This window comes from Tympanuchus pallidicinctus, unplaced genomic scaffold, assembly GCF_026119805.1.
Source record: "Tympanuchus pallidicinctus isolate F22 unplaced genomic scaffold, pur_lepc_1.0 scaffold5, whole genome shotgun sequence".
NCBI lineage: Eukaryota > Metazoa > Chordata > Aves > Galliformes > Phasianidae > Tympanuchus > Tympanuchus pallidicinctus.
Genome location: NW_026294769.1, coordinates 50608898 through 50635448, shown reverse-complemented (window position 1 = coordinate 50635448; position 26551 = coordinate 50608898). Strand labels below are relative to the sequence as shown.

The 26551-nt window shown below is 39.9% G+C and overlaps 2 protein-coding genes and 1 non-coding gene across 8 annotated transcripts in view; 2 read left to right on the top strand and 1 right to left on the bottom strand.

Annotated features, from left to right (window-relative positions):
* Window positions 1-13651, bottom strand: part of CPNE3 (copine 3) — a 27190-nt gene extending 13539 nt beyond the window's left edge. Inside the window, exons 1-9 of one of the 5 annotated variants that reach the window (XM_052704692.1) lie at window positions 13522-13608; window positions 11165-11224; window positions 10217-10341; window positions 5575-5714; window positions 4946-5125; window positions 3687-3761; window positions 3211-3282; window positions 2335-2418; window positions 713-802 (exon numbers count right to left, since the gene is read on the bottom strand). In XM_052704692.1, the coding sequence (XP_052560652.1) occupies window positions 713-802; window positions 2335-2418; window positions 3211-3282; window positions 3687-3761; window positions 4946-5125; window positions 5575-5706 (633 nt within the window). In that variant the 5' untranslated portion in view covers window positions 5707-5714; window positions 10217-10341; window positions 11165-11224; window positions 13522-13608. Of the gene's footprint in view, window positions 1-712; window positions 803-2334; window positions 2419-3210; window positions 3283-3686; window positions 3762-4945; window positions 5126-5574; window positions 5715-10216; window positions 10342-11164; window positions 11225-12226; window positions 12296-13521 lie in introns of those variants that run through there. The other 4 variants (XM_052704693.1, XM_052704691.1, XM_052704694.1 and 1 more) reach the window with 4 other exon arrangements.
* On the top strand, window positions 13637-26551 carry RMDN1 (regulator of microtubule dynamics 1). 2 transcript variants are annotated; one of them, XM_052704695.1, is made up of 10 exons: window positions 13639-13833; window positions 14022-14133; window positions 15994-16081; window positions 16990-17149; window positions 17772-17861; window positions 18496-18551; window positions 20986-21073; window positions 22751-22781; window positions 25248-25381; window positions 26360-26551. In XM_052704695.1, exons 1-10 carry the CDS (start codon window positions 13711-13713, stop codon window positions 26396-26398), a joined length of 921 nt encoding a protein of 306 aa, XP_052560655.1. In that variant the 5' UTR covers window positions 13639-13710; the 3' UTR covers window positions 26399-26551. The 2 variants fall into 2 exon arrangements, with proteins under 2 accessions (XP_052560656.1, XP_052560655.1); XM_052704696.1 differs by lacking the exons at window positions 25248-25381; window positions 26360-26551 and adding an exon at window positions 23453-24707 and having other exon boundaries at window positions 13637-13833.
* On the top strand, window positions 22900-22971 carry TRNAE-CUC (transfer RNA glutamic acid (anticodon CUC)). Its single transcript has one exon. It is a non-coding gene; the product is annotated as a tRNA-Glu (tRNA).

Genomic DNA, 26551 nt, shown 5'->3' with positions numbered 1-26551 from the left:
CACATTAGCTTATAAACAAAGTTTTGGTTGGCTGTGTATCTTCAATTCCATCTTTAAACTATGGAAATTCCTGAAGTTAAACATAGTTCACTCAAGGTAAGACTTGAAATGCCGGAGTTAAAGATAGTCCTTGTAAAACTGACTCCACAGATTTTGTTAACCTTCTGACAGAAGGTGCAGTTTCACCTGAGGAGAAAAGCTGCTCTATCTGGAATCTACAAGATGATACACCTGGTCCACATTGGTTATCTCAGCTTGCATATTAAGAAAAAGTGCAATTAATTACATCAGGGAGCACAATAAGAGTTTCATTAGTGTTAGCATTAGTATTGCACCAGTTACAGTGTTACACAATCCATAGCACAGAATAAAGCATATTCTAACCTTCACCATGCAACTTCACTATACAGTATCTTAAGGCCACCAATACTGGCTGATGAAACATTGTAACTTTAAGAATCTAAATGACAAACTGACTTGGTCATTCCAAAGCCACTTAGGGCTCAGACCATCGAAGACCAGCTATGAGTCTGAAATTGCAAGATGTGAGATTTTACTTTTTTTCTTCCCTCAAGCGTGCCTATACATAAATGACTTTCAAATTAATTTAAAACAAAAGCTCTAAGACTTCCATTTGTTTTCAAATAAAAAGAAACAGTAAGCAGAACAACATATTTCCCACAAATTCATATATATATTTCTTATACATTACCTTGATGGGCTTATCCATGTCACTGTAGCACAGAGAATTGAGAGAGATTTTAAAGGGCCTCCAAACAGGATTCAAGTTGTTTTTAATAACCTGGCAGAAAAAAAAGCCAGATTAGTATGCTTCTCAAGAGTGAAAAGTAGTCATCCTCAATTGGTCATACCTTCATACAACAAACAAGACTGTTGACTAATGCTGCTGTCAATCACTTCCTGAAATTAAAATCTTAATGTATAGGATATAAATAAATAAAACATTCTTAAAATGCAGTATCATTGTCCAACAGAGATGGGATCTTTTCAACTCTATTTTCTAGACTTCACTGTGACCTACTATCCAACTCAAGTACACTGCAAAATTTTACATTTCTTTATACTTAAATACATAATGACATTGGGATATTATTTTAACATTTTTCCCCCCTTTGTTATACAAGCAACATGCACACAAACACAACATACCAAGAAAAATGTGGAAAATTATTACATTTCTGAACACAGCAGTGCTCTGGAGATTACTTCTCACTCCAGACAGTGTTTATTACTAAATACTACTTAAAGAAATATAAGCAATAACAGAGCTTGAGGACAAAAGGACACCTTGCTGCACATGGTCCCTCAAGCTTAAATTTAATCAAGTGATGTTTAGGAACACCACTAGAAGGTCTTCAGAATTTGTCAACTAAAAACTGTCCAGATACAAAAAAAAGAATAACAACAACAACCCTCATAATAAACAACAAATACTTAATATCTTAATTAATACTTAATATTTACATTTCCAGCATTGCTGATATTTAGAGATAGAGATATTTATTTTGAAAATCAACATAGTAAATAATACAAATAAATGAACATGTAAATTAACACAAGAAGATTTTCAAGACCTGTAACATACAGAAATAGTCTTCCAATCAATTGCAGCCTGGAACAGCAAATTCTGGATTCGTTATTTAAACTAAAGATGACTGTAATCCTTGTGGAAAATATACCTTTTATGCAGGAGAATGGCCTTGTGAGAGAAACTGGTTTTATAAGCCTCACACAAAAGAACTCATACCTCAACGTCTGTCTCACACAAATATGGTCATACTCCTATCAATGTGCACACTACCTAGCTTTTGACTAGGGCTTGAGCTTACATTACAGTGAGACATTTTGAACCTATTCCTACCCTCTCAGTCACTGCCATGGAACCTCTGCCCCTCCCAGCCAGAAGGCTGCTGCTGCTTACATTTTCCCAAACTCCACATTGTCCTTGACATGCCCTTGCTATGCAAGCATTCAGTATAATTCCTTTCATTAGTAAGCCAGTACAGCTAGGAGACACTGACATGAAAGAACAGCACATTTGCATGTCCAAATTCTACATTTAGAGTAGCACTTAAATGTTTTGAAAAGGAACTATATACAGGCAGACTGGTCTTCTAAATTACAGAAAGTTTTTAAAAAAATAGATGGCATAAACCACAACCAAAGTGAGGTAAACTTTCTGTCCTGTAGAAGAGAGAGTCAGTGGAACAGATGAGGTGACTTCTAACAAGACCACATGTGAACTACTGGGTCAGTATGACACACTGCAAATCAAAGAAACTCAACTCTAAGTTGCAAGCAAAAATATCCTACCTCTGTTCTGTGAACCATCACCCAGTTTCCATCTGCAGTCTGCTTGTGGAATTCCAGATAAGGATCTGACTTTCCAAAAAAATCCTGTATTTGAAGAATACATAATTATCCCAGAACAGCCTGTGGCATAAACACCATTAAATGCCACTTAAAAAACAGTTAAGATAAAAAAAAAAAAAGTAAAGCAAATATTCAGGGAACAAACACTTCATATGAAGAAATGTCATTTTGGTTACATTTCCTCTTCTGAAAGACAGAATTTCACTTTAAGATAAAGTTCTGCTATGACTACATACTACACACTCAACAGTTCAAGCAAACGAATACTTTGAGGAATAAGCATTATGATACATAGGAAGTAAAGCTTTGATCTAATTAAAAAAAAATAATAATCATAAAATCAGCCACGACAATTGATAATACTTTTTCTGTTATTGAAATTACAATAAAATTTTGTACAAACAAGCACTTTACAAGCACCAAAACATTTAACAGATTTATACACTCTAATTGAACTTTCTAATATTTTTTAGAGCACTTACTAGTAATCAGTTATATAAATATTCAAGTCAATAGATCTAGCAAAACTCCCTTACCTACACAATTAAGCGTAACACCACTCATTCAAATGCAGGAGTGCTGTCCACAAAATATCCCTACAACACACTCATTAAATTTAGAAGTGTTACAATTCATTTGAACATGTGCAGTGAAGCTGCTCTGAAGCTGTCTTCCTTCAATTTCTGTTTTTAGTGTAAGCAGAATCTTAGTTGATATCATCAATTGAGCAAAAAATAAGACTGAATATTTTGTTTTGTCTTTTGACAACATTCTGATTTTACTGCTTTATCAATAAAACAGCAATCACTTAAATACCTTATTGTCCAATTTCCTCGCTTCTACTTCAAATAAGACAACTCTGTTATCCTTCACTTCTTCTGCTGTAATCTAGATAAGCAAAAAGTAATTATTTTGTATCTAGAAACAATAATTTTGTTATTCTGTTCACAATATTCCTAAGATAATTTCATTCTATAAGTCATGCTTGCTCAGAAAGAAACAAGTAAAAAATTGGGGCAGGAGGAGTGACAATTTAGTTTGACATTGGGATCCACTAAAGCAATGACACTACATTGAAGATACTGCCAAACGTGATTATTCGGATGGGTGCAATGAGCCAGAAACTGAGCAACTCTCCCTTTGGATGACAAAGAAATAATTGCAGAGAAAAAAAAAAATACTATATGACATTATTCATAGCAGTGTAGATGGGATATACTGTGCTCAAGCCTCTACATAAATGCAACAAAACAATATTTAAGGATAAATGCTGAAGAATGTTATCGTCTTACCGTAATACTTCCTTTCCCAGCAGGTCTGCCATTTTTAAGTACTAATGGTTTCGTTAGAGTCTTGCTAGAAACTATCTGCCAAGATAAAATTTGAGCATCAAGCACTGTTAAAGCAATGTTTAATTGCTTTAGATTTAGACTTAGATTTCCAAATAAATGAAATAAGACAGTGATGTATTTTCATTTTGAGAGCTTTTCCTTTATTGTGAAGATGACAGGCAACGGCATTGTATTTATTTCCCGTGGTTTCCTACAGGTAAAATAGGTAATACTTGGTATACTTTAGAAGTCAAAGATACCAATGCAGCCAAACACATACAGAATTTCTGATGAAACTGAAATAAAATGCAATGCAGTAACATGATACACACCTGGATAACAATTTCTTACATTCCATTCTCAAACTGTTCTCAGAGTTTCCACACATACTTTTCAACCATGAGTCACTTTTCACAAACATCTTCAGTAAACAGATTTATGAAGACAATATACAACGTGCAAACAAATGTCACCTCTCTCTCAACAGTGTTTCTAGATGGCTATTTTACACTTTCCAAGCAACCATTTCTAAGCACATCTATTTGTCCTAAAGGTATTTCTTTAAGAATGAATTATTAATGAACATCATTTCACAATGCTGGCAGGGAGGGAAATCCCAAGAAGACTCTCCTGAGAAGAAATGCCTTTAAAGGATGCTTTAAGAACATCTTTTAAGATAACGAAGCTGTTCAAGTGCAATAGCACCAATAGTATAAGCTGGCAAGGAAATGAGAGTGAAATCTACTTACAGTTCAAAGTAGAACCAGAATCATTGCCTGTCTTGAGTGAAATGCAAATTACTAACATTAGTGTGGCCTTTGTGAACACTCATATGTTGCTACACACCAGTTTTGTTGTTGTTGTTTTACTTCAATGTATAAAAAAAAATAATTTGAGTTTTAGCCTAAGTAAATAAATAGCACTTATTAATTTGAGCTTATTGATAATCCACTTACTTTCAGAACAACAATCTCGACAGTTGTCATTTTAAAGCAAATTTTGAGGCAGTATATGAAAAGCTTTTGCAAAACAAACAAACAAACAAAAAAAAAAAACCAAAACCACAGTATAAACTGAACTGAGACTTGAAAAACAATATGGAAACCAGTTTGGTGTTCCTCCACATACCTGTGAACTTTGTGATAAAGTTAAGGCAGAAGTGCTAAATGATTTGCATTGACTTTTATTTTCTTAATTTTAAGGGAAATCTGCATACTTACTTGTCCCAGTGTACATTCAAATTCTCCTAGGAAGTCATCATCATCCAGTTCAATGGTTTTGTTATCAATATCATATACTCCAAATTTAAGTTTCTGAACAAGCTCAAAATAGTAATCAATCAGAAATTTCTTCGAAAATTTAGGGTTCAAGGAATTCTTAATTCTTTCTGTGCGATCAACCTGCAGTTGGAAAGATATCACTTAGCTCAGAATTTCATGAACAAACTACACCTGTGTAACACATTATTAAAGGTTGTCATAAGTTCCTGTTAGTGTAAGGACATGTCTTCCTACAAACCTTTTATCAAATGCAACTAACCACAGTACACAAAATCCACGGCTTTATTATCTGCAATCCTGTTTTCCTTTGCTCCCTGTAATGAGCATCTCTCCTGAACAGAAAGATCAACATAACAGACTGTCAAATGACTACGTGATTACAGTTTGGGAATACTTTATTTATAAAAGTACTTTTAAACACTCAGAAAAGTCCTGTATGTTTTGGCTAGTGTTCATCAGGTCTATGTATTTATTGGAAACAACAATTAGCATTATGCTCTCATCCAGTTAAGAGGTCCAGCAAGCTAGACCATATTTCTAGCAGATTCAAGAGAACCATCATAGCGTACCTCATACCACTGCTGACCACTTGTATTCTGGAGAAGAACACACAGCGGGTCTGACTTGGAACCAACATCCTTATCCAAAAGATTTGTGCAGGCAATAGTCAGCTCCACCTTAGTCACACACTGTGCTGCCATTTCTTAAGCTAGAAAGCAACAACATATACTTATTTTAAAAATGGATTAGAAAGCAAACACAGGGATTGTCACAGTGAATTAATTATTTGACTGATGATTAGAATCATTAGCTTGTCAGGAGTGAGATTCAAGGCTCTAAATGCCATTTTAGAGATTTATGATGTACCAGCATTAAAGTATTACCGTCAGATTCTCGGCTTTGCCGCATATGGATAAAACCTCAAAGTCTGCAAATGTGAAACAAGATCGAGTGTCTCAAAATGCTTGAGGAACAAAATGTAAAACAGGAAACATCACAAAGAAGGCACAGTGGCCTGGACTGCTGACAATAAAACTTCACAAACTTCACATTTCATCCAATGAAACCTACACGAATGCCAGCAACTCAGGATGTAGATGTCAACAACAGCACAATGAATTAGAAAAATAATAATGTTATATACTCCCTAATCAAACCTTTTTAACAAAATGCTGAATAAAAAAGCACAGCAGGATTGGGAAAAGAGTTACATGGGGAAAAAGACTAGGTGATTTTTGCCTCAGTAAATCTTAAATGACAACAGTAATTTTAATAATAGGGATGAGCAATTTTGAAATCCAGTAACAGCCAAGAATTCTTTGTGGAAATTCATTTAAAAAAAAAAAAAAACAAGCAAACAAAAACAGACAATCTGATAGCTTTCTCACATTTCCTCCGAAGTGTCAATTATCTTCTACAGGAACTGCAAAAATATACCAGCAAGTATTTACAAACATTAAGAAACGATGAAGACCGATGTGAAAACAAGCATTCGCATGCCAAACTGGGTCTGAGCAACAGAATATTTTCTATGAGACTCTTAATTTTACTTTTCAGGAATACAGTTGCCTATTTCCAACATCTCCTTTCCTTGGGAGGTGAGGTCTACCTGACTAAAACTTCTACATCTTTCCACTAGCAACTTGCCTTGGAAATCCCAAAACCTCTTCTGCTCCAGGTTCTCTGTCTTTATGGGAAGACCACAGCCCAGGCACAGCATTCATCTGCATTAACTTATTTTGAAAAGGCATGAGACAAGAAGGAAGGAATAGCATTTGCTTCTCCCTAACAAGTTCACTTGCACTATATACGTTACAGTGCAGTTGAACCTGAAACTGTATTTAACATCTCTTTTCCTTTCACTGCACTTATATTGCTTCTAATGCAAATAAACTTCTTTTTTTTAAAAGCCAAAAAGGGAAATGAAGGTGGAAAAGAGGAACAATGAACTGAAAATAAAAACCACACTGTAGAGCTTTCCTGAGGCTTCTTCTATTCCATGAGAGCACAGTTCTTACACAGCTTCTCCATTCCCTTGCTACCTTAGAGGTGGACCCTTTAAGAACCACAAAACCAAACACAAAGAAAGGTACTGCTGAAACATCCATGCACATACATTATTTCCAAGAAGAACATCAGATTTACAGAAATCGTCCTGCACCTCCCAGACACCTAAACACAATTCCATCCATTCACTCCCAAAATTTTATCAAGTTCCAGCCACTTTCCTTGAGGGAAAAAAAGTCAAGCACCAGATTGCAAGCATATAAGCATCTAAAGTTACGTTTCCTAGGCTTAGAAAGCATACCTTTAAAAAGTGTTCTGCTTCTTTTTCTACTGTTATTTTCCATTCCTACTGCTTTCCTGGCAGCCAGACAGAGTACATTACCAGTTAGTGGCTTTGCCAGTGCACAGCAGAGCATGACTCCTTGATGGCTGCCTCCAGGAAAACCACGTTGGCTGACAAAATGATGCTTCAACACCACTGATGCTGCCACAGATAGTAGAAAAGCTTTCAAGAAGTGCAGTAGAATCCAAACTTGGACTGAGACATAATTCTCAAGTCTTGGGTAATGTTTCCATAATCACTCATAATAGGACAGCACCCAGTTAGCCTAAAAATCTGGTCAACTTTTTCTACTCAGCCTGAACACGTATGCCCCAGTTCCAACACCATGACCATATTCTCAAGTGAATACTTAAATTTTGTGAGTTCCACTCCCCTTCCACGCAGCACTGAGTTCCTCCACTAAGTATCTAATATGGGAACAAAATAGATTTAGCAAAAGAGGCACTACACTAAAAGCATCCCTTAATACAGAAAAAAATAAAAAACAACAAAACCTTCAAGAAGACCTTTCTGTCAGATAAGTGCTCTCCCTTTAAAAACTTGATAGAACACAGAGACTGGCAAACTGCAGTCTCTTCAGGATGGCAGAAATAGGAACCTGCACAGCTGCACTAATAGCTTACTTCTTGAAACACCATTCTACAACACGCTAAGGTCTATTAGGCAAGCCAGATTCAAAATACTCCAGTCGCATGACAGGATTACTTGCAGATTTGGGATTCTGGAATAAGTTCACACAGACAGATAATACTGTTTGGGAATCCTGCAGAATGAGCTGACAATAAGTTACATAACATGAGACATATGTATTCAATTAGCTGTTACTATGAAAGAAAACATGCTCCCCATTGGCCAAATATAACCCAAACCTCTGCCTTTCTCGATCTATTGGCTGTTTGTCTTGCAGATAGGGTATGCCTGGTAGCACACTGGGATGGGACCAGATGACAGGGATGAAATGAAATAGTCCTTTTTTCTGGAATAGATTTTAGGGCTGCAAAAGCATAACAAGATGTCCTGGTTTCAGCTGGGACAGAGATGCATTTTTTCATATTGTCTGCTGTCACAGAATCATAGAATAGCCTGGGTTGAAAAGGGCCACAATGATCATCGAGTTTCAACCCCCATGCTATACGCAGGATCACCAATGACTAGAACAGGCTGTCCAGAGCCACATCCAGCCTGGTCTCGAATGCCTTCCGAATGCTATGCTTTGGCTTTTGGAAAAAATAAGGTTGATAGCACACCAGTTATTGTTTCAGTTGTTGCTGAGCAGTACTGTACAGAGCCAAGGATGTTTCAGTTTTCAGCTTCTCCTACTGTACTGCCAACGAGGGGGGCACAAGGAGCTGGGAGGGGGCAGAATCAGGACAGTTGACCTAATCTGGCCAAAGGGATATGCCATGCCATATGGGATTCACATTGCGTAGAAAACTAAGCCAAAACTAAGTAGTGAGCAATTGCTTTGAGCATCACTTGTTTTATAAATACATATATTATCATTACTGTTATTTCTCTCTTCCTTTTTGATCCTAGCAAATAATTTTATCTCAGCCTAAGAGTTCTACTTCCTGAACCTCCCCCCTGCCCCCCTTCACTCTCTTTTCCCTCATCCCACTGGGAAAAAGGGGAGCAAGCAAAAGGCATTGTAAGGCATTCAGCTATGTGCCAGGTCAAACCACAACACAGGCTCATAAAACCCAGAAAATTCTGGATAAGGGAAGACCAAACCAGTAAATAAAGTAGAGCTTACAACATGCAGATTCTGAACTGCAACAATGCAAATTCACATATCACAAGGGAGATGTTACTCCTGACCCTACAACAGGCATAGGCCAACCAAGAACATGATTAGATCAACTAAATACATTACACGTCTTCTTCCCTGAGCTGCCATAATGAAAGCAAAACTCTAAGTCATAGACTAGTCTTGTCTTGTAGTTACTGGACTCATCTAATAGAGCACTTAGGAACTGCCAGTCCGCAGCAATCATGTCAACGCTGCAATAGCAGAGGAGAGTTCAGACTTGCCCAAATATTGCTTTCATGAAAGAGCAGTGATATGTTCCTAAAAGCAGGTGCTTCCCAATTCCAATAAGCAGAAATACCTAACTTTAACAAGACAGAAGGACACTCAGTGTGATCCTTCATCGTTGTTGTACATGTAAAAAACACAGAATAAGAACATATTCCCATAAAATGCCACAACTGCTGCAAGAAGCTGACAGTGAGACTATGACAAACGCAGAAACTGCCCATTTTTCTTCTCTTGTTACAGTCACAACACAGCTGATAAGACCATGTTGCAATAGCTGATGCAGTGAAAAGCTGAGTAATAGAAGCATATCAAACCAGTAGGCATCAATCTGAATCATCCTGTAACTATTCTAAGAGTCACACAAAACCCCAAACACAAGTTCCTTCTTTTGGTGTTCAATACTTAATATACAGGAAGGAACCACATAGTTCTTAATTGAACACATGAGATTGTGCTGATAAAACCATAATGACCACACTGCCCATTTTATTGGAGATTATGCAGAGGAAAAAAATAGAAGCTACTTTTCAAGTAATCTGAGGCATATGAGTGAGATATTGTTCGTTCTATGGGCAATGAATCATCTGTTTATACAAGCTTCATCAGGCAGTTTAAATATTTATCCACTGGATTGGCAGCATACTGGTGTAACAAGTCAGGCAACCATTAATAGGTAGTTCCTATACATAAAAATCTATCATTAAGTTATTTTTTCCAAATAATATATTTAGAAATCTATTTGAAAAAAAAATGCTTTGCAAAAACCAGAAACTATTGCATCTCCTGTTTGCATAATGACTTATAAATGGTCATTTTGAATTACCTTTCTTTTGAGCCTTTTTATCCTGCATGTGCATTCATCCTTCAGGTGTATTTCTACTGGTGAGGGCTCTTCACAGCACCCTCCTCACACAAAAGCTTTTTTTATGAAATCTGGGAGACGTTCAGCTAGTTTACAAAAGGCAGAAAATTAAGAGACACCGATCTCCTGACTTCAAAGAGATACATATATTTTTTTGTTTTAAACAAAGAAAATCAAGCAGAGGAAAATCTATTTCTTGCATATATTTGATCAGAATATTTTTATACTTCATGGAAAACAATAACTTATACAACACAAACATCTAAAATTATGCATTCTTTATTTGATTTCTAGGTGTAGAGCCACTGATGGACTTCAGATAACAAATATTACAAGAAAAACTTGTATCTCACCAAAACTGACTTTATTTTATTGTAGAAACAAAGTGTCAGCAATCCTATGTTTTAGATTAACCCTTCTCAGAGTCACATTCAAGCCTAGCATGTTGTGACTGCATTTCATTTAGTAGACATCAATTCTTAAAAATTGATTTATGGTGACTTAGCTCAGCAGTCTGTCTGTTGGCTTCTCAGCAGACAGCTACAGCTTCAGAAGCATTAAAGTGTGAAACGAAAGGAAATTAAACCACAGAATTGCTCTTCCTGTGTATCAACGTAACAGATACAAATGCATGTGTTTGAGAAACTTCAGTTCCTCTTAAAATGAGTAACCTGTCCACAACATCACTGTAAAGATTATTAATAGGAGGCAACAGCTTCGTTACAGGGGAAAAAAAAAAAAAAAAAAAAAAAAAAAAAACAGTCCAATTAAATAATAAAAAACAACCAGCAAGTCCTTAAAAATTTTAAGAACAATTATGTAGTTGTAGTTGTCTTTTTGGCCCCATTTATTGAATACTTTTCTCTCCCAGTATGATGACAGTGTTTTAAATCAAGTGGAATCACTGACCTGTAAGCTCTGAGCTGGGCTTTCACCAAAACTGTGCTTTCTGGAACTGCTAAAAGTTCTCTAGGAAAAAACAATAAAAACACCATACAGAGAGATAGGCAGGAGAAGTCTGATATCTGAGTACAAACAATAACACTAGCTTCCAGCTGCTAGCTGGAGAATTATACTTTACTATAGCATGGACATCGTGCAAACCCTCCAATAGTCAAGCAGCAGTTCTCCAGTCAGCTGCCCTTCCATTCTCTCTAATACCAACTATGTGCACTCAGCATTTATTGCCCCTGGGAGGCAATGCACACAGTGGCTCTGAACACACGCACAGCAAACGGGCCGATCCCTGGAGCCATTAGGTGAGTGCCCACGCACTGCTCACCTACTGCGTGGGCTTGCTGATAACTCTCCTGGGTGTGAGAAAATCCAGGAGTTGCCATTATCACCCAATGAGAACTCATTCATCCAGCTCAAAGGGTGGTGACACACTGGAACAGGTTGCCCAAGGAGGTTGTGGATGCCCCATCCCTGAAGGCATTCAAGGCCAGGCTGGATGTGGCTCTGGGCAGCCTGGTCTGGTGTTTGGTGACCCTGCATATAGCAGGGGGTTGAAACTCGATGATCATTGTGGTCTTTTCAACCCAGGCCTATGATTCTAATTGTGCCTTGGATAGAATAGTGAGTCAACACACACACCAGGATCCAGATGCAACATAAGGAGGATCTATTGGAAATAACCCTTCAATCATAGAAGAAAGTCTGATCCAAACCATCAAGACAATTTCTTTAACAGAAATTCTGACACAGCAAGCCAGACCCAAAACAAAAATCCTTCAGAAATCTTTTGATCATTGAGCAAAGTCACCCAAACACCGGAGAAGCACCACATGGGAAGTAATGTTAAGCACCAAATGAAGAAATTCAATCAAGATTCATTCAACACCAATCAAGGGAACCATATTTTCACCTCCTGTCTAAGTAAGAGTTTCAGTAAGCCACACCACAAGTTAATGTTATTAATGTTAATAATCATAGTCCAGTTGATCCAAGAAGTAACACTGCTAGGTTTACCAGGAATTAGTGCTGACAGATGCTAACTTGGTAATGTATTATTTATGTTGGATGGCATCGTGACTTTCACTGAAAAATGAAAAGCATTCATGAGGAAGGAGACAATGTAAGTTACCTTTTCATTTTTCACTAAATAACAGGTATTTCTTAAAGGCTACCAAAGCAATGACAGCATTTACCTTACTCTAAATCAGAACAGACACAAAACTCCACCCCAGGTTATAACATTAAGCTGACCCACCCACAGAGATGAGATTTTAAGAATTAGCCAAACTACCCCACATCTACCCCCCAGAAATGGATCCTCATCACACCTATACAGTTACAAAGGCTTGCTTCCCTATAGCATTAATTCTGTTACACATAACACACACACACAGAGGGAAAAAACAGAGTTCTCTCTAACATCAGAACAGAAAAACAAGGACTTCTGTCTGGTTCTTGCTTCTCTGCACATCCTTCTTGCTTACTTTGTCTGCTTCTAATGAGTATCGCTAGCACAGTGTTCTGCCTGCTCTCTGAAACAAATCTCATCTCTCCCGCTATACAGGCAGGTGGATCTATACGCATGCATAAAATTAAATAACGATACAAAATGTAAGTTAATTCTTAAAAACTCAAGTGGAAAGAAACCCCACCTAGGGCTCAGCTTGACTCTAAACACTGGTGTTAAACACACTCTTTTCGTACCATCGCTGGAATGTCTTTAACCTGAACTTCTGGAGCCATGAAATGCCCAAGGAAATGAATGCAGGGAGCAGTGCTGAAGGACTGTTTTCACACTTTGAATACGTGCTTAAAGAAGAAGCGGAGAGCTCTCGTGTTTTAACGCTATCCTAGCCAATAACACGCAACGGCAAAAAGGAAAAAAACAGACAACACTGTAAGAACAGCAGCTCTGTAGGTGCAACAGATCTTGTTTGTCGTAGTTCAAGAAAAGACGACAACGTTGCCAAACTCCTCTCCGAAGCCCGGAGGCGCCGACAAAGCAGCCTTAAGAAGAGGCCCCCGGGACTCGTTCACTCGGAGCTCCCGGAGCTCGGGGCGCGGCGGGGCAGAGCCTCGCCCAGGGCTCCCGCTGAGCCGCGTCCCAGCAGGAAGGCGCGCACCGCGGCCGGCCTGCACGGAGCGGGGTGCCCCGGCCCTATCCCGCCGCAAAGCACCGCCCGGACCGGAGGCGAAGCGAGTCCCAAGACGGGCAGGCAGCGGGCCCCACGCGGGCAGCGCCCGATCCGGCCTCCCGCGGAACAGCCGCCGCCGCCGCCGCCTCCCCTGCACCAGAGCCCCTCACTCACCTGCGGGGCCGGATCGGGGCCGGCGTAGCGCTGTGCGGACCCTCACCCCGCAGCAGCTGTGGCCACGCCCGCACCGAAAGGGGCCGCCTCGCCCCGGGGCACTGAAGAGAGCATGCGCGACTTCTCGCTGTGCGCTGGCCCTGCTCGCTCGCTTGCATCTTCTCCTCCCCTGGCGGACGGCTCCAGGCGATGGCCTCTGTCGTGGCAGCGCTGGTGCAGCCCCTTCGCCTCCGCCCCGCCCGCCTGGTGCCTCTCCTTGGGCCGCTCCTGAGGGAGGCGGCGCGGGGCTGGCGGGGGCTCGGCGGGAGCGAGGTACCGGGCGGCGGCTGTGCGGGCCCGCTGTGCTGTGCTGTGCTGGGCTGTCAGCAGCGGCGGGAGGCGGTGCAAAGGGTTGTGTCTCTGGAAGTTGGGGTCTTCGTGCTCCTTTGAAACTATAGCCAAAGAAAGACTTGATTCGGAGTTACGGTGATTATTAATGTTCGCCTTGTGATCCCCGGCAGGTGTTTAAAAAAAGCCTTAGGAGGGGGGTCACTCTCGCCACGGGGTCCTTCGTGTTCTGTGAGGCTCTCAGGCTGGTCTCCGGCTCTGCTGTGGTTCATGCCAGCTTCAAAGGTAACGCGCGAGGAAGGCAATGCTCTTAGTTTGCCTCTGGTTTTTGTTAGTGCTCTCACGTGGGTTATGCACTACACTGCTGAGAGGAGAGACGTTGTTGTTCTTCCTATGAGAAACAAGGAAGAGATACTGTGTAAATAAGAGTAAAAGGGAATACCTGGTAGACACGCAAAGAAATAAAAGCCTAATGACTTAGGTAAAGTCTAAAACACCTAGCAAGCACTTTGTTGAAAAGTCTGAATTCTCAGCCTTCAGTCATTATGATAACAGTGTTCAAGAGCACCTCAGGAAGCAAAGATAACCCACAAAGTTAGGAAAATGTGCTCTGTGGCACGTGGTCCAATGTCCATGTGGTTAGGAGTCAACATTTAGGGAGAGCAGAGTTAAAATGTTACCCGAAGCGCTCTCATCTAGCCTGAGTTCTGTTTTAGGAGCTTTTTCAGTTGAAAGTGGAGTTGTGTAGTTTAGTAATCTTTTATTTATTTGTTTATTCCATAATTAAAACCACACTGCTGCAGAACGCAACAGCCATATCGCAGCTGCCGTGTTCAGCACATAACTTGAAAAAAAAACAGGATGCTTACACAAGAGAGAAATTTCTGAAGCAGGACTTGAGCTTATGTTTTCGCTTAGGTGTTTGATTACAAACCAAGGACAAATACCAGAGATAAGCGTACCTAAATATCCTAAGAAAATAGGCAGAGCTTTGGACTTGAAAATATCATTTTTTTTTTCATGTTTTAGTGTTGGTAGAACAGTAAGCATAGAATTTGTTGGTTGTTTTTTTTTTTCTTTTTCCTATACAGCTACATGCTTCAAAAGAATGATCAACCTGCTTCCATTTCTGTTTTTTTTTTTCCTTTCCTAATTCCCTTTGTTCTCATGTTAGAATCCTGTATTATGTGTTGTCTATGAAATGTTATTTCATGTACTATGTACATATATATATCAGATTATTACATTAATTCATTTACATATTTATCTTACTGCGTCACTTTGCTGCAGGGAAGTTGGACTCATTGCAGGCAGTTGGATTAGGTGACCTTTCATGGTCCCTTCCAACTCAAATGATTCTGTGGTTCCATGATTATATTCAGCTTGTTGTGGAAATAGTGATCCCATGTCTCTGTTGCCAGTTTTAAAATGTTTTGTAGAAAAATGTATTTAAATGTCACAAGTACAGTGGATGCTGAGGGCATAAATAGATGCACTAAAAAGGCAGCTCTGATTTTTTTCAAAATCCTTAAGGATTTCCTCTGGAAGATCTCGGAGCAGCTTTTCGTTTTGGTTTGCTGAGTAAAAGAATGAGTCCTACTCAGCCTGCAGTTGTCTTTAGCAAGACTGTGGAACCATGTGAAAACAAGAATAAAATTGTGTGTGTGTGTGTGTCTATATATACACATTTAAAGTGATTAGATTTAAACTCTGCATTTACTAATGAAGGTGTTTCAGCACTCACTACTGCATTTGCTTTTCTGGTCATATTTTTCATGCGTTTTTTTTTTTTTTTTTTTTTTTTTTTAAACTTTCCTGCCTTTTTCACAAAGAAATTGCTTCTGCTGTCTGATGTGTTAAGAAGAACGCTATTAAGTGTTAAATCCATTAAGCACCCTAAGCTGTCTGTGTTACTGAAAGCCATTTCTTAATTCCATATATTTGGCACTGTATCTCCGCCTAGTTGTTCACTGTAAGCAGCTTATCTGAGTCTGCCGTGCAGTTGTGTATGAGGCCTAAAAATTTCATAACTTGTTCTTTGTGTTTCAGTTAATTGTCTTGCTCTAAAACATTTTGTTTATGCCTTAATATCTTAATTACATGTAATTTGTTCTTCTGTTTCCACGTTTTTCATCTGTTCTTAAGTGGCAGAAGTTATAGAGCAAGCAGACTACCTGTATGGGAGTGGAGAAACTGAAAAGCTCTATCGGTTGCTGGTTCAGCATAAAAATAGGTACTTGACTGCACTGAATATCTTCGTGTTACTTTGACTTCTTTTTTTATTGTGTTTTCCTGTACCAGAGTCCAACTAATATTCTTGTTATGGTATGCTGGAGAGCCTTCTTTCAACTTCTTTTTAAATAGGAAAGCATTCTTGATTTTTTTCCATCCTGGTAGAAGAGTGAATGAAGAAAGGACTTAGTGATGAGAGGAAGTTCAAGTTGTGTTAGGGGAGGTTCAGTCTGGCTGTTAGGGAAAATATCTTAGAGCGGTGAGGTTTTGAAATGGGCTGCCATAGGAGGTGTTTAAGAGCTGTGTGGATGTGGTACTTAGGGGCATGGCTAATGGCATGGCTAGGGGCAATATTGGTGGTAGGTGGATGGTTGGTAGAGGTCTTTTCCAACCTTAATGATTCTGTCTGATTGGTAGCTGAATGCATTTGTGGAAACTGAGGGTTAGCCACAATTTTTTGTTCTTGCAGGGAGATTTTTTCTTTTCTTTGTTTTGTTACTTAGAAAATGCTTTAAAATATACTAGGAAGAAGTCGTAATATGTCTACACACAACTGCAATGACTAGAGTACCTAGAATTGAGGTATTGAAAACTTTTGGGAGTCGTTGTTTCATTTCATGTTCATTGCTGACCAGCTGCTCCTTCTTTTAGTTTTCATTTGTCCCCTGTTAGGATTTGAGTCTGAATGAAAAAGCTCCTTACTTACACTGCCTGAGGATATAACTACGTATAATGTCAGGCTTCTATCTGCTGTTTGTTACCTTTAAGTTTCGTGCAGCCCAAATGCCAGATGATAATGCTGTTGTTGTATCACCCTCTTGAGATACATATTGAAAGACTGATTCGAGACCTTTGCTTGCTTTGTTGCCGTTACTACTTAAAAATGTTGATGTTTCTGTTCATAACTAGTGAGGATGCAGAGTTGTTATGGCGGCTGGCACGAGCGTCACGAGATTTAGCTCAGCTCAGCATTACTTCTGCAGAAGAGAAAAGACAACTGGCATATGATTCCCTTGAGTATGCAAAAAGGGCACTAGAAAAGAATGAAGCAAATTCTGCAGCACACAAGGTAAGCCAAACAAAATAACGTAACTGAAATCTTGCTCTTTGATTTCTGCCAGTGGAAACCTCAAGTAATGTCATCGTTCTGTTTCAGCAAGCTTGTGTGTAATTTAACTTTTCAGTTAAAAAATGAGTGATTCTCACTGTAATTCTCACTCACTTCTAAGTTTTGTATATATGTTTCTGAGATTAGAGTCCAGACAGGATACAGGAAATGAAAGCTGGTTCAATGTGTGCAGGATCAAGCCATTTACAGTTGGTCTCCCCTGACGTAGCCTGAAAAATGTTTCACACACCACCCTTCCAGCATGCTGTATGTGTGTACCAGTAGTTCTGTAGAGTTTTGTTGGAGAGACTTCAGGTCTGGCTTTATTTTGGGCTGCTTCCTCAGGTAAGTAGGTAACAAAGTATGATCAACAGTGTTAGCATCTTGGATAAGAAGAGGACGTTGATTCCATTATCCATTCAGGCTAGCAGGTTTCTTGGCACTGCTAAAACTGTTCATAACAAATACTTGCTGGGTGGTGATGGTATCTGTCCTGTTTTTCTGTTTTGTTTGTTTGTTTGTTTTTAATGTTAGTAGATATCATGCTTTATTAAATATTTTAATTTTGTACTTTGAATTACAGTGGTATGCGATTTGTCTCAGTGATGTTGGAGATTATGAAGGAATCAAGGTTAAAATTGGAAATGCTTTTATTATCAAGGAGCACTTTGAGGTAATTTAAATGACTGCCTTAATGTGTCTAATACATGGGTTGTGTGCTAGTTAGGATTTTCTTTTGGTGAAAATTTGCAAATGTGAACTCTCCTGGTGTCAGTTTGATTTGAAGGTTATTGTGCTGGTTCAGGGTTCCAAATCAATGAGGAATAAACTTAGCTCCTGCATTAACAAGTGCCTGTGGAAGAGAGTGTTGAGACAACTGAAGTGCTGCTGACATCTCTTAGGCCTGTATTAATTCTAGCTGTGCTACTGAGAAAAGGTTGTGTGGCCATCACTGTAACTGTGCATTAGGTACCAGTGAAAGAGAACGGCTGGAAAAGATGAAGAACGATGAAGGTCTGCTGACTAATTTTGTTCCACAAGAAATAAGATCAACAATCTCAGTATGTCTAGTCTTATGTGACACTGACCTGCTAAACATAACTGCTCAGAAGTTTGTCAGTGTCTAAAGGTTTTGGAGATGAGTGGATTCACAGAGCAAACACGGTATCTTTGAAATTCTACACAAGGGTTATTGTGGCTTAATTAATAGCAGGGCAACAAGTCAGCGTGGTTTTTGTTGTTGTATTTTAAGCCTGATTTGTCAAACTTTTTTAAAAATAATTAATTTTATTTTCCTCCTGCACTAGAGAGCCTTTGAACTGAATCCGAAAGATGCAACATCAGTTCATCTTATGGGCGTTTGGTAAGTTAACATGTGGCAAAGAAAAATGCTAGAAAATACGCCAGAATACGGCAAAGAGAAGTGCTGGAATAACTCAGTGGAAACCTGTTGAATGGGAAGATTTAGTCGTGCCTGCAGCATCTGGCTGTTAACCTTACACAGCTCAGAAATTTGAAAAATAATTGCTCATTTTAGTTCCGTGTTATACTGTATTAAAATATCAAAAACTTATTTGCAGATGTATGTGCATCTCCACAGTGCACGTAGTGGTTGTGAGCTCTGCTCATTTTGTTCTGACTAGTATGAATGGAGGCAAAATTCAACGCTGAATCAATATTGAATTTCACTAATGGCTGACACTTAATACAATCTCTGTTTTGGGAAAAGCAACCAAATATGGTATATGTTCAAAATACTGTATTTTAAAAGTTACATTTAAGTAAATGCAGCTTAGGACTGCATATGCATTAACAAATCTTTGAAACTGTATTTACTGCTTAGTGAAATTTGTACTAAGTGTTACTGTTGCAGTGCAGCAAAGTGCAGGCAAAGGTCTAGAAGTACAGTTTTCTCTGCTAATGGCCACACTTCTATGGAAGCAGTTTGGTTGAGTGCAGCATCTTTAATTTTTTAATGGGAGTCTCCAGACAGTGTTTCTGTTTATTTAGGTGTGGTACCTTTGGCCTCTGTCAAATGTTTTATAAGGAAGCTCAAACCAATAGATTGACAAAAGACAGGGAGCTTTTGGAGAGGATCCAGAGGAGGGCCACTGGGATGATCAGGGGACTGGAGCACCTCCCCTATGAGAACAGGCTGAGGGAGCTGGGGAGCTGGGCTTGTTCAGCCTGGAGACAAGAAGGCTGCGGGGTGACCTCATTGCAGCCTTTCAATACCTAAAGAGAGCCTACAAACAGGAGGGGAATCAACTCTTTGAAAGGGTTGATATGTGTAGGATGAGGGGAAATGTTTTGAAGTTGAGGGAGGGGAGATTTAGGTCGGACATCAGGGGGAAATTCTTTACCCAGAGAGTGGTGAGGTACTGGAACAGGCTGCCTAGAGAGGTTGTGGATGCCCCGTCCTTGGAGGTGTTCAAGGCCAGGTTGGATGGGGCCCTGAGCAGCCTGGTTTAGCATTAAACGTGGAGATTGGTGGCCCTGCATGTGGCAGGGGGTTTGGAGATTCATGATCCTTGAGGTCCCTTCCAACCCAGGCCATTCTGTGATTCTGTGACAATAAATACAGCCTAAGTATTTGTAGCATAAATAAAAGGTGGCTATGGATTCTATTAATTTATTTCTGTAGCTTTTCTAGGCTGTTGGATGTCAGTGGAAACTAATCTACAGCTCTGAAGTTTTGTGTTAGTTTACAGATCTCAGTTTTTCCATATTTCAGCACTATTTATTCTCACACGACCTAACCACTGCAGCAGCTCAAGTGTTTAGGCAGATATGTATGTTCCCAACTAAATGAGTTTTGCCATGTCAGTTTTGAGATAGGAGGTCTGCTCTGGAAAAGCACTTAAGATGTTGTACAAAAGATGATGAGAAATATGGGGTCTGCTATTGCTTTTGGCACTGAAATAATCACATATTGTATTGTTAACTGTATCCATTACTGAGTCCCAGCGCTGCTTCGTCTGAAGCTGGAATTCAGTAACAGACAATTTTTGAGCCATATTCTGTAGTGTATCCTGGACTGACCCTGTCTTATTCACGTTTCTGATAAGGCACACCTATTGGCAAAATGTAACTGGGATGGTGTATTCAGTGTCCTGCCCTCTCCTGACCCTCAGGCACTTCCATATTTGCAGTCATTAATTGTTCACCTCCTCCCACATGCTCTGCTTCATGCTAATAGTATAAGTATTCTTACAATCACTGTGTGAGACTAATACAAGAGAGTAGCATTGTTCAATGTGGAATCTGGAATGTTCTGTGTACATGGAATACTTAAATATTTAATTCTTTCATCATCTCTGAAATAGGTAACTGATTACCTTTGTTAATCAGTAGGTAGGAAAACAGGGCAGAATGGCCAAGCCTAGAACACAGCCGTTTGGTTCCTCTCATTATTTTCATTCTTATCAATCACAGTCTGTCAGGCTGCAGAACATTTGTAGCCAATGTTGGAGTGAGTTGTGCTCATTATTGCAAATATTTTAGAGCAATATGAAAAATGCATTAATTGCTAAAATACTACAAGCTGAAAGGCTGTCTGGTGGTTAATAACTGTCTCCAGCTTCATGTACTCAGAACTCCCAGTAGAAGATGCACCAAAACATCTAGCAACAATTTCAAACACTTGGAGTTGGTTTGGGCAGTTGTAAGAACTTGTGCTGTGACTGCGGTTGTTGTGGCTCTTGGCAGCAGCTGGTTATGACATCCAATATATGAGCATTGATTCCAAACAGAGGAGTAATGTGAAGGTTATATACAAATGTTTCCTTCTGCTCCAGGTGTTACTCCTTTGCTGAATTGCCATGGTATCAACGAAAGATAGCTGCAATGCTATTTGCAACACCTCCGACTTCCACGTATGAAGAGGTACAGTAGGAAAATGTTTTGTGTTATTATTCACCCCACAAAGCTGCTGATGTATTTTTACTGATTTCCTTGACAGAACTGGCCTCTTAGAAGTTCTTAGAATAGCAAGCAATGCCAATTATTTTCTAAACAAAACTGTTCTGATGGAGTAAATATGGACTTGTGAGTTTGCAGCTATCATTAGTAAAGTGAGAGCAAAACAGGAGAGCGAGGTATGTTTAAAAATCCAGTGAGCCTGGAATTTTTTCAACTATGGCTCATAGAACAGTGAAAAATGATTTTGTGAGGTTTCTGCAGCAGAGAGTAGCAAGCTATATGGAACCTCTTTACTATGATGATCTGCAGATAGCTCTATGCTAGGTTAGTGCAGATGATTATAGAATCGTGTTATACCTTGGATATATCTGATAGGAGTATTAGAGTTCTTCCCTTTATTTTAAATGCAAAAAGCAACAGCTTGATTTATTATTATCCACTAATGAATACCTTTTTCTCATTCACTGGTACCATAACGTCTGTTTTTCAGAGAGGTTGAAGTATTTTTGGTGGTCTTTGCTGTGAAAATTTCTGCTGTCAGACACCCTGAATCTTACTGTGCAGAGGTCTGTGTTCTGGGGTGTCTAACACAGTATGCATCTTATTTGTGTGCATAGATGTAGCGGCTTGAAAACTAGACTGGTCACAGAAAAGCTTCCTGTAGCTGCTGTACTCTTTGTGTTCTGTTAGAACAATAAAATCCCTGGCGCACAGTCTGTTGTTGTCAGTTGAGTGGGGTGAGGAGTCGCTAGAAAGTAATTGCAGAAGACTGCTTGAAAAACAGAAAGTTATTGAAGAGCTGATTGGAGAGGGAAAAAAAAGAAAAAGAGAGAACTTTGTAATGGAATATCAAGCCTTTGAGTTTTGCTGAAAATCACCTTCAGAAGAATACGGTGTCAGCCAGGATTTCTGTAGAACTTTGCCAATCCCAACTTTGAGTTCTGCAGCAGTTAAAGTCACTGAAGAAATAAAATCTTGTCCCAAATTCTGTGGGTGAGCCATGCTGATAAGACTGGTACAGTTCAGTACAAAAACTGCTTTGTAGATGCATTGCCATTGTAAGGTGTGTGGCAGTACTTTCTCTCCAGCTGGTGGCATTAGAAGGAGATAAGAATGGAGTGAAGGTTCTGAGGAGTGGGATGGAAAGCTAGCTGAAAAACGTGTGCACATTTCATAATGGTTTACTCTCTTCAGGTAGGATGGTACTGGATGATGGTTTGCAGGAATTGGTTCTTCCCAAAGCATTTGTCAATATTAATGACAAGATCTTGTTTCAGTTCTAAGTTTATACTTGACAGCTAGCTTGGAGGGATTGTAGATGCACTGGAAGGTAGAAATAAAAATGATCTTGACAAGTTGAAGACTGGAAATAGAGCATCAGAATTCTTAAGCACAAGTAGAAGGTGCTGTACTTAAACAAGAATGACAGTGGCGGGGAAAGCTGGATAAGTAGTGCTGTTGAGAAGAGGTTCAATCTGACTGTACACCAAATGAGTGTCATGCTGAATTCCTGCAGATGAGATGATGGATGGGACAAACAGATGTCCTTCCTCACCTATGTTGAGCATGTGCAATGATTTGGTTTGACTGCTGTATTCACCTCAGTTTGCCCGGTATTAAAGACAGCCTTATCTTTTGCAGGCCCTTCGTTACTTCCACATGGCGGAGGAAGGTAATCCTTGTCGTTTTTTGCAGATACGATATTCACTTTTGTTGCAAGTTACATTGTATCTTTAAGAATGTGCAACTGTAGCAGCACAATATTGTCACTGCAGGGATGCTTGTCGCGCTCCCTGGTGGTCTAGTGGTTAGGATTCGGCGCTCTCACCGCCGCGGCCCGGGTTCGATTCCCGGTCAGGGAAAGCTTTATTTTTGACTTGGCCTCCGCTGCTAGAACGGTGTTCTGGGCAGAGGCTGCGCGCGATGTCAGCCCGCGGGCCAGGAACGGCGGTGGTTCTTAAGTCAGCGCTTAACGTGCGCAGTTCTGGGCGCCCCTCAGTGACAGAAACGGCCCCGCAGTGGAGAGAGTCCAGCAGGGGGCCGTCGAGATGGCGTAGGAACTCAAGCACAAGGAAATGCTTGAGGGGGGGGAGGGTGAGCCTCGCTACTGTAAATAGCTGAAGAAGTGCCAAGAGGACGCAACAGAGCCAGGCTGGGCTCTGCTAGCACAATGTGTGGGCACAAGCTGGTGGGTCTGGTGTCTTCCTTGGAGACTCTCAGAAGCCCACCTGGGCTCAGGGTTGCTTGTACTTGAGCAGGATTTGGGATGCATGGTGTCCAGGGTGCGTTGGGGGGTCCTTCATACTTTTTCCTGAGGCATTCAACTGGAATGTTTTATTGCAGGGCAAAGAGGCAAGCAAAAGTGGAATTTCTACGTCAACCATTCTTGTTCATTCTTAATGTGCTAAAATCCCCTATATTCTCAATAGGATGACAGAGACAACACTTTTATATGATTTCAGTTGTCACTGGGATCAGAGTACCTATCCAACTGGCAGCAAAACTGTCCTCATAAAAGAAAGTATGTAACTATTCTTTCCCCAAGAGGGAAGCCCCAAGCAAAACTGACAAGCTGAAAGATAAGGGAAGGAAATGTTCTGTATAGATGTGTCAGTGAAGCCTGAAAGAAAAATTTATTATCTTTCTTTCCCTGTGTGTCAGCTACTGCAGCTGTGGACTGGAATGGTAGACTTCACCTTAAAACATGCCTCCAAACCACCTTCATATGTTTACCTGTATTTGATGTTATATGTGTACAAAAATAGAAGGGCTGCTCTGAATGTAGTGGCTCCTATTTTATTACATTGGCCTACAATGTCAAAGGCAGATGGTGGTATGGCAGTAGAGGTCGAACCTTCCCACCTATGTTCCGTTTCATTTTATTGTTGTGTGACAGATGGCTGTAGGGGGGCAGCCTGACAAAGTGGTATCTGACATGGAAGTGCGTAGGATGCAACAGTGTGTCACTGACTGCCTCCATGTGGAAAAAATGGCACCGCTGACATTCATTGATGCTTGCTGAACATTTATGGAGACCAAACAGTGGATGTGAGCACAGTGGTTGCATTTCTGCAGCAGCACAGTGGTCGCTTCTGCTGTTGCAGACTTTTACAAACATGGCAAGCACAGTCTTGTTCGTTGCTGGAGAAAATGCACAGTTAATCATAGAATTGTAGATGTTGGAAGGGACCTCTGGAGATCATGGAGTCCAACCTTCCTGCGAAAGCAGGTCCCCTACAGTAGGTTACGCAGGAAGAGTGCCCAGACAGGTCCTGAATATCTCCAGAGAAGGAGACTCCACAACCTCTCTGGGCAGCCTGTTCTGTGCTCTGTCATCCTCACAGTAGAAAAGTTGTTTCACATGTTTGTATGGAACCTCTTGTGTTGCATTTTGTGCCTGTTGTCCCTTGTCCCATCACAGGCACTACTGAAAAGAGCCTGGTCCCATCCATTTGACTCCCACACCTCAGATATTTGTAAACATAGATTAGATCCCCTCTCAGTCTTCTCCAGGATGAGCAGTCTCAGGTCCCTCAGTCTTTCCTCACATGGGAGAAACTCCAGGCTCCCAATCATCTTTGTGGCCCTAAATAATGGTTGTGACGTGTTGAAAAATAGTGTTTTGTGGCTGGGAAAGTGCTCTATCAAATAGTGTTATTGTGCCCTTTGTAACTGTTGTTGTTTCTGTGGAAATACATAGGAGGCATTACTTTTGGAGCAGCCTATATATATTTTTATATTATTTTGCGCAAATATGATTTTTGCTCGCTGGAATTTGAAATGTTAAGGACAGAGGAATAGTCAATGACTAAAAAAACCTAACAAGTATTGGAGTATATAACCTTAATAGTGCTAAGGGCAGTGCTACAGCTTACTATTGAAGTTTCGTGCATACTGCAGTGTGTCCCCCAGCTGGAAGCGGGATGGGAGCAGGCAGCACTGTTGAACTCAGGCTCTGCCTCCTTTATCAAACTACACTTTTTCTACAACAAGGCATTTACCTACCTACATGTACTTTATTATTGTAATAATGTTAATCTTTTTCTGAAATGAGGATTAGAGGAGTGATGCTGTATCGTGGTTTTGATAGTATGCTGCTCATTATCGTGGAATGCTTTTCTCTCCTGTCTCTGTACAGCTGACCCAAATTTCTACAGCAAAAATTTGCTTTATCTTGGGAAGACATACCTGAAGTTAAACAACAAAAAGATGGCTCTTCTGTGGTTAAGCAAAGCAAAGGATTATCCTGCACACACAGAAGAGGACAAACAGGTAAGAAGCTAAGAACTGAAATGGTAACCAACCTCCGTCACATCATGGAAACAGTGCAGTTACCTCAGAGTAACTTCTAGCTAAGTACTAATATTTCTGCATCACACCCGGACACCAGAAAATCCTGTCCTGTAAGCCTCTGAATTACAATGGTTAGAGATATTCTGTTAATAAAAAACAGCGATGGTTTTCTGGTGTGAACAACTACCTGTCCTTAACTGTTGCTGAGGTTAAGGCAGGCACCTGAGTTTACTACTTCTGAAGTGCTGCACAGCTGCTAAACAGAGGTGACACTCTCTCCCTTCTGTTGGTCGCTGTGTAAAACACAACAATCATTGGTGTCACAAACATAGGAACCTAAACAATGTAGTCCATTAAGAAGGAAACTGATCTGCTACCGAGAAGCTGGAATTCTTGTTTCTGTGTTTGACAGAGGTAGGGCAAGTAGGTATTATGAATTTTGTTCACCTCCTGCAGTATTGGGCTTGCAGTGCCTGCACTGCTTGCTATGTGAGGGCCGGAAGCTTTTTATTCTTTAGTACCACTGATCATCAAATTTTACTATTTTTACTCAGAATCCTCAGGCACAGAGACTCTGGCAAACAGTCTTTCATATCCCCTTAGCTGCTGTCTGCAGTTTTCAAAACTCTAGGTTGGTTGGTTACGTCAGGAATAGGGTAACTCAGTACTTTTGGGCTAATAGTAGCATAGCAAGAGTTCATCTACTGCATTCAACCCAACTAAACAATATGTTTAATAAGTCAACTATACTGAAAGGTCTGGTTTAAGAGGTCTATTCCCATCCGTGTTTAAAACATTAAGCATCTTTAACTAAGGGAAAGTAACTGACTAGTCTTAAAATAACAAATCTGAAGAACTGTGGTGAAGCTTTGTAGTGTTTGCATGATAATAAGCTTTGCTAGAAAAGCCTGTAACCACAAAGTGTTGTTTTGTTATGAGTATATTTTTATATTTCAGGTACAGAAAGAAGCTTTGGAGTTGCTTAATTCTATATAACAAGAAACAAGATACTGGGAAGTCAGTATCTCAGAGTAAGCAGCATAGGAAAAGGAACCTAAATACCATTTTTTTTCTCTTGAAGTTGTTAATAAAATTATAGTCTAAAACTTGCTATTTCTTGTTTCAATTAAACTATCTACTGAAAGACCT